Here is an 8,017-nt window from a genome sequence, read left to right on the forward strand (position 1 = left end):
TCTGAAATCACTCTATATACAGAAAAAAACACAAACACATGGGAAACATTTACCAAACAAATAATCCAAGAATGGATAGAATAACACGTTCTGAAATGGTACAATGAAGAAGGGGATCCATCTACAGATTTGTGTAATCACTTTTATGGGTTTGTACCACCTTATTGCAAAAAGAGATTGATGGGAGATGTTTATATCGTTTCCTTTTTTTTTTTTTTTTCTTTTTCTCTGTCCTTAATACCAGTCTCTGTAATATTTTGTCACCAAACCATTTAATCAAGCAGAAGGGAGAGCTGTTAAAATTCTCGGTGTTCCCTCTTGCTGAGCCAAAGAACTGCAGGGGGTAAGAGAGGAAGGAGAGGGGGGGGGGGAAAGTAAGAATCTTTCAGAAAAAAAAATATTTTCCTATACTTTTCTATAATTGTTTACTACTATAGCAGCCTAGTATTAGTTAATTGCAGAGAAATATTTGTCGCTGGTTTCATTAACACTGGATCTTTAAGGTCTGTTAAGTTTCAGAAAAGTTATAGGCTGGCTGGCTATATACAATTACATTTTAGCCCAACTTTGAAATGATTACCGAAACTTTTGTGTTGTTTTTGTCGTCTGTACCTATTATTATGCTGATTATTAGGCGCTATAATTAGTCTTTATTATTCAAACGCTCTGCTTCACATAAGTGACATTCCTGCAGTGAAAACAAACAAGCAAACTCACTTGTCACGGACAGGCTGGAAGGGCGATTTTAGCGGCTGAGGTGGGGATTCAGTTCTTGGTACGTTTTCTCTTTCTAGGAGACAGAAGGAATAAAAATAAAAATAAAAATTTTTAAAAAGAGAGAAAAACAAAAGCAGGAGAACCATTTTAGAACAGCAACACTAAAATATGGACCGTGTGCAAAACACACACCTTGCTCTACCCTCTTGTTCAGACGTGTGTAGGTGTGCCTCTATGTGTGCAGTACTATTCCCTACTTTCAATATTTAAGGAGTGCTCAATGTTTTCTTGCCACGTTTTTGACTGTAATTTAAATTACTGGGAGATGAGGGTCAGGAAAGAAGGAAGGAAAGTAAAACGCAAAAAATGGGTTTGGAAGAGCTATTCCCGCATTCTCGTCTTATTTGATAAGCCTATAGATTGAGAATGTTGAAGTCCACATGAAATGTGCTTAATGTATGCAATCAACATGCTCTAGAGTGGGGGAGTGGGGGGGAGGGAGGGGGATCAGCATTAGGGTAAACTGTCTGTAACCCTGTTAAAAGCAATCAGTTACACTAGGGCTGAATCTGACATCATCACTCAAGGAGAAGTTCATGTTCATGCGTTGGGCGTGGAGGGAAAGGTGGATGCCTGATGCATTTATTACCTATGTGTTTGGGACTCGTCCTTTCTGAAGGCTTTTCACTGCTTAGGGCTCCCAGGGCTGCTGTTAAAACAGAAGGTTGTTGCTGGGCCTGGAGGTGGTGATTGTGATGAGCAGCATGGTGGTGATTTACTCCCAAAAAGGACCTCACATTTAGCAGGGAACTCTGAGTGAGGAAAGCCCCATTTGTCCAGTTGTGAAATTTACCAATCTGGCATGTGTAGAGTCCATGGCTAGGGAGAAAGGCAGGGTGCTGGATCTGTGGAGAAGTATGGTTCACCTGGGGAGGAGGTGGTGGAGGGGGAGAAGATTTCAGGGCACCATCGGGACTAGTTGCTGTCTCTGCCAAAGACCAAATCTTGGGTTTGCTGTGAGATGGCATCTGTAAATTGTTCTGTCCCCCGGGACTGATGATTCGCGTGCTGTTGTCAGAGACCTCCTTCACCATGGCCAGTGCATCTTTGGGTTTCAGCCCTTCAGAACCTGATAGTGCCAAATCCTTCTCCTTTTCCAAGTGCTCCTCTTCACTGCTTTGTCTTAAAAGCTTCTCCTCCTCTTCCTCGTTGCTCTGCTCCCCATCATTCTCATCAATTTTGTCTATGTCTATGCTCTCCAGGTCGATTTCTTCATCGTCTTCATTCTTCTCGGGGTCCCCTTCATTGTCACTCCCGAAGAGGTTTGCGTCTTCTTGGTCTTTACTCCTGGAACCCCAGGTCACCTTGTTCTCCTTTTTGAGCCGCCGGCGGGCGTTGGCGAACCAGGTGGAGACCTGAGTGAGAGTCATCTTGGTGATGATGGCCAACATGATCTTCTCGCCCTTAGTTGGGTAGGGGTTTTTGCGGTGCTCGTTGAGCCAGGCCTTGAGAGTGCTGGTGCTCTCCCGGGTGGCGTTTTTGGGCCGCCCCGGGTCCCCGTATTGGAATTGTCCGTAGGGATAATAGCCGGGGGCAGTGTGGGCAGCAAAGGTAGCAGGGTGGACACCCGGATTATCTTTCAGTTCGTACTGGGAGCCCTGAAACACATTCAGACAAGCGGAGAGGAAAAAGCACATCAATTATCTCGTTAGCGTCTCTAACAGACCTGAATAGGGTACTCCGGGAGCCGGAACACGCCTTTGAGCGGTGCAAAGGGTCTTCACGGGCAAATTCGTCCCTCCCCGCTCCAGGCTCTTCACGTTCAGATCAGACAGAGGTATTCCCAAATGATACCCACTTCTTGCAGGGAAAGGAAAAGAGAGGGGCTAAGCTGGGCTCTGTCAGATATTATGAGTATTTTCTCCGCAAATCAAACCAAATGAAACAACCGGAATGCAGTAACTCCGCATTCGCCTCGGCGAGACAACTTATTGTACGCTCGAAATTGTCAGGCAGAGAAAGCAGGTACTACATCACAGTTGCAAACTGATGCCTGCGCACAACGTAGTACTTATATCTTGAAAATATCCATGAGGATATTACAAATGCATGCAGAGCGTTCTTCCTTGGCCCCGGATCTGCCTTTAAATAAGTTGGCCTGGGACGAGACTGGGCAGATGAATGCACAACTTCAGTCCGAAAACGTAATGTAAGAGATTTTCCAAGCACAAGCCAACCCTCCTCCCGCACAAAAATAATACTCTAAGATGCTAGTGTAAAACATTAACTTCTAACTGTTAGAATAGCCTTTAAACTCTGGAATGAGAAGTGATCTACACATCGTAGAATACGGGTATGCAATGACTTTATCCCATAAGTTTTACTTTGATCTGGGCAAACACAAATTGTTTACAAGCGTTTAGAGACGGTGATTTATTTACAATCAATATTCTTTTTATCGTCAGTAGTAAAACACAGCAAGTCAAATTATCCCATCAGGTGTTTTGGTAAATAACATTTTATCTTTCTAGCAGCCTCATTAGGCCTCATTATTACCTCAAATTGTCCAGATATTAACTTCATATTTTAGCTCTCAATTTACAAATGCTCAGGATTTATAGAATTTATTTGAAAATACCACCGTCATGGTAAATCACTGTGGTAAAATACATGGATACTTTGAGAGAATAGGTAACTGTTCCCAAATAGCTAACATTTAAAGTAATTTTTTTTCCCTTGCTCTACTACAATCTCTTTTTTCTAGTTCAGAAATATACTTTTGGTGTTACTCATGCGAAATATGTGTTAACCTTAAAAACGAACCTCTCCAAAAATGTCCAGGAAGAAATGATTCTAACTTTACCAAACACTTAAGAGGAACATATATTTTAATTCCAGGGACAAACACTATGCACAAAGAGGAGTCGATGTAATTTTTGTGATGTGTGACAGAGCATGCTTTCCGCACTCCCTTTATTCTGCTGTCGTTTGTTATTGTTGCTGAAATTATATTTTTCGTGTAATCTCTGCTGGGAATTCTTTTGAAGAAGTAACTTGTAAAGCACTCATGGCTTCTGTACCAACTTTTACTGCATTTCCAAAATCAAGGTTGAAAAAAAAAAAAGTAGGAAATGTGTGCTGTTAACAGTGCTTTCGTAGGTAATGGTATCAGCAGAAGATTATCTGCTTTCAGTTGCTTACCCTTGCTGAACAGCCTATATACCTACTTGCCTCCATGGATGTATTAAAAAGCCTGACAAGTTATAGTTTGCATGCACTCAGTTATCAATATTCACAGTTTTATGTTTCAGGGAGGTCACAATAGAGAGGACACTTAGAAATTAAGTGGAACCTATGTGTACTGTCACCAAGAAATTTGGAAATACAAGCAACCAAAACATTTTAGCGACCCCAGAGTAAACAGTTAGTTAAAGATGGATATTTCATTTACTAAATATTCCATTTTAAAGGGGGGAAAAAAAAGGTCTGAGAGCAATCTAGGAGGCAGCAATTTGTGTCAGAGTTAACGCCAGTATGCCCTTCTGCTCCGGTGCATATAATGGGATGTAAATATCCTTCTTTTCTTGATGCAAATTAGATCTATGATATTTGTCACAGTCAGAGTATGAAAAGTTCAGGGAGCAGAACGGGCCATTTTTAAGACTTAAGGAAAATGGGAAATAAACGTGCGTACCAGCTACCGACACTGCGCTTTGGCCTTTCGGATCGACTGTCTATAGCTCGGCCGCAGAGAAAAGGACCGGGCAGGAAGAGGAGCACTCTGGAAAGCCAATTGAAACAACAGGACCGCCAGTGTCACCCGTCAGCAGCAACACCAATAACAACAGGGGAAAAAAAAAAACAACAACACGAGTTGCTGGCGAAAGCCGAGAGCGCTGAGGCAGGAGCTCAACCCTCTCACAGCCAAGACATAAAACTAGGAAGAGTTTTGCCTGGCGGGAGCGACAGAGTGGACGGGGGCTGCCCTTGCAGCCGAAACCCCCCACACCCCGGCCTCTCTCTTCTGGCCGATCCGCCGACACACACGTTGCCCTCTCCTCCCCGGACCCTGTTCTGGGCGGCAGCCGCCGCCGTTCCGTCGTCCCCCGCGCTCGGCTTCGCTGCCTCCTCCCGCCCTTGTCCCCGCTACGCCCTGTCTCTGCGCTCCGCGGGCCCGGGAATTGGGGTGCGCGGGAGGCATCGCGGCGTTCACTCACCATTTGGGAGAAGAGGCCGAGATCGGCGGTGTAGGGCAGGAAGGCGCTGTAGTTGGGGGCGCTGTAGGGGCTGGCGTACATGCCCAGCACTGAGGTGACAGCGGCCGAGCTGCTGCCCAGGTCCGCGCCCGTCGGCCGGCCCGAGGCGGCAGCGGCTGCGGCGGCGGCTGCGGCGGCGGCGGCCAGCACCCCGGGCCGGTCGCTCCCGTACACCGCCTGGCTGGCGCTGAGATACTGCGGGTAGCCCAGCTGGGGGAAGGACATCTCCGGGGCACGGGCACAGCGGCGGCGACACTGGCGGCGGCGGCAGAAGCGGCAGAAATATAAAAAAGAAGGTGTGTGGGGGGAGGAATTAAAAAAAAAAAATAGTAGGAGGAGGGAGCCTGAGCAGCCGGGGAGGGGAGCGGAACAAACCCGGGCTTCTCTGGACCTCTCTCTCTCTTTTTTTCTTTTCCTTCCACCCCTCTGTCTTTACTGGAGTCAGGCAGGGCGAGAGAACAGAAATCGAGCCGACAGTTTTCTTTTTCGTTCTGATTTCTTTCTGTCAGAGATATATTGCAACCTAGGTGTAGAGAAGGAGTGTGGAAGGATTCAGTGGGGTGTCTTTCCTCAAATCTCGGCTCTTCTGTGCTCCTAAATCCCTTAGATGTGATCTGATCAACAATTGAGCTCCAACTGATGTGTCTGCCCTTAGGTCCTAGGCTGATCTTTCAGATACAATTTGAAGTTGATGTTTTGATTGGCACCCACTTGAGCTGCAAGCACCGCCCCAGAGCCCCCCTCACCCCCCTCGGCGCAGCACGTGGTGCACAGCCCAGCCTGGGCCACTTTCCTCGGTGCCTGCGTGCGTGTGTGTGTGTGTGTGTGTGTGTGTGCGTCTGTCCGCGCAGCTGCTCTGCTCTGCTGTGTGTGTACTTAATGTTTAGCAATGGGCTCCTTTCAGAAAAGCCCCCACTGCTGTATGACAACCTGTCTACACGATTTTACAGCTGTCCAACATTGGGGTTTTGCTGTTTCGCTGCCTCAGTGTGTCCCCTTTTAACAAAAACAACTGTGTTGCTGGTTTTTTCCACCTTTAACATTGAGTCCCCCTTGTCGTCGTTGGACTCGGGAACAAACGAGAATGGCCATGAGAGGAAGAGGGGGCTTTGCAGCCAGGCTACTTATAACAATTTACCACTGAAAAAAAACCCCAACATATGAATAAATGTTGTCTATAAACCCACAAACGCCACACACACAACTTTGCTGAAAGTCAAAATCTTTGTAGTAGTTCTTCCAGGAGGAATATTTAGTTAAAAAAAAAAAAAGACCCACAGCGATCCCTCCGCCCTTTTTCTTACTCGTGCCCTGCCGACGGATTGACATGCAGGGACAATAATCAGAGGCATTGCGACAGTTCTTGGAATATTAGCAATAAATAATCCCTCAAATCAACAGTGACGACATGTATGCCGAGGGGCACAGAAGACCCCCATCCCTCGCCTCCGAGACTGGGGGAAGGCTGAGTGGCTTGTACACTGTCAAAACTTCCATTCACCCGCTTCAGCGGATACCAAAGGAAAAGCATGGCGGGGGGAGGTGGGGTAGTGGTGGGAAAGGACGAAGACGAGATGTTGCCATTATTGTCATTAACAGCAATGATTAGAAGTTGTTTTTGTTGGTTGGTTTGGTTTGGAGGTGGGGGTTTTTGTGGTTATTTTTCTTCTTTTTTTTTTTTTTCTTCCCTTTTTGCTCCCCTTTTCTCCTTGGAGCGAGGTGGACGGTTGAGCAGGAGACAAAGGGCTGCTCTACCAGCAACCGAGGGACTCGGCCGCCTTGAAGGAGAGAAGTTCTCATCGCTGTGACCTGTTCGCGGTGTTGCCCGCTTTTTTGAAGTGACGGGACTCACCCGTCCGCCGTCGGAGCTGTCAGAGCCTCGCAACACCCAGCCGTCACCGAAAACTTTCCTTTTTCTACCTCTGCCGGGGTCCTCCCAGCCCTAGTGCTGGGGAAAACGGGGAGTGGGGGCGGCGGGCTGAAGGCTGGACGTTTCTTGTCCCGACCCTGCCAGACCCAGTGGGGCTGCCTGGGGGCCACTCTGCCCCACGGTGGGGTTGGGGCTGTCACTCCGCCGGGAGCGGGGAGGGCATGGCAGGGCGGTGCTGCCCCTCGACCGGCCCCGTGGAGGGGCTTGAAGCGGCCTTTCGTAGACCTGCCTTCGTCGCCGCCGTCCCCATCGCCCGGGAGCTCCGTCTTTTTGTTTAAGGGACAGAAAGGCCCGCCGACCTCTTCCTCAAGGGACGGCACGACACAGAGCGGGCCGCAGACGTGAAGCCCAGCCGCTTTTCAGGATGCAAGTGTTTCGAGAGGGAGGGAGGGGAAAGAGAAGCAGCGACTTTTCGCTTGCAGTAGAGGGTCCAGCCCGACACCACGGGACCCGCCAGGGACCGATAACCGCTGGAGCGGAGGAACATGCCTCCCCTCTTGCAGAGACGACCTTGCAGAATGTCTCTAACTCCAGTAAGCCCTTGTGTCCCCTCACTCCGGGGAATCACTCCGTCTCAGAGAGTTGGCTGAACTTCCTTCCCTCATCAGCTGGAAACAGTGAGCTTTCCCCTTCTTATGTGTAATAGGGAGAGGAGAATCTCCACCCCTTCCCGCTCCAAAATCTCACCCTCAGAGCAGAAGACCGACCCGCCGTAACAAGTTGAGTGGGGCTTGAAAATTGCAGCGGTGTTTTGCGAATGGAAGTGTCACATTACAAGGGCTGCAGGTAAATAAAGGTGGGATAAGGCAACATCGCTGCCGAAATCTTCTTAGCGCTTTAGATCTGGGTGGAATGTGTATCCAGAAAAGGTTTCCATTCCGAGGCTTAAGAAATGTGAGTCATCCCCTCCCCCACCCACCCCCATCCTGCTCAGATCTGTTCAGGGAGAAAAAAAAAAAAAAGTCTCACTTGCTTTTCTATCAGCCCAGCATCTTTTCGGAATGCGCTTTGCTATTTTTTCACCTTGCGTGAAAATAAAGCAAATAAATACAAAACACAGATTACCTGCAGCGGTCATTTTGGAAAAAAAAAAAAAAAAGGAGGGAAAAAAAAA

The 8,017-nt window shown here is 47.8% G+C and overlaps 1 protein-coding gene across 1 annotated transcript; it reads right to left on the reverse strand.

Annotated features, from left to right (window-relative positions):
* Positions 1–276: 276 nt before the first annotated feature.
* On the reverse strand, positions 277–5,222 carry IRX1 (iroquois homeobox 1). The gene is made up of 4 exons (XM_054381802.1): positions 4,935–5,222; positions 1,367–2,375; positions 718–790; positions 277–334 (listed from the first exon to the last, which is right to left on the reverse strand). Exons 1-4 carry the CDS (start codon positions 5,196–5,198, stop codon positions 277–279), a joined length of 1,404 nt encoding a protein of 467 aa, XP_054237777.1. The 5' UTR covers positions 5,199–5,222.
* Positions 5,223–8,017: the final 2,795 nt, after the last annotated feature.

Source organism: Indicator indicator, chromosome 6, assembly GCF_027791375.1.
Source record: "Indicator indicator isolate 239-I01 chromosome 6, UM_Iind_1.1, whole genome shotgun sequence".
NCBI classification, from domain to species: Eukaryota; Metazoa; Chordata; class Aves; order Piciformes; family Indicatoridae; genus Indicator; species Indicator indicator.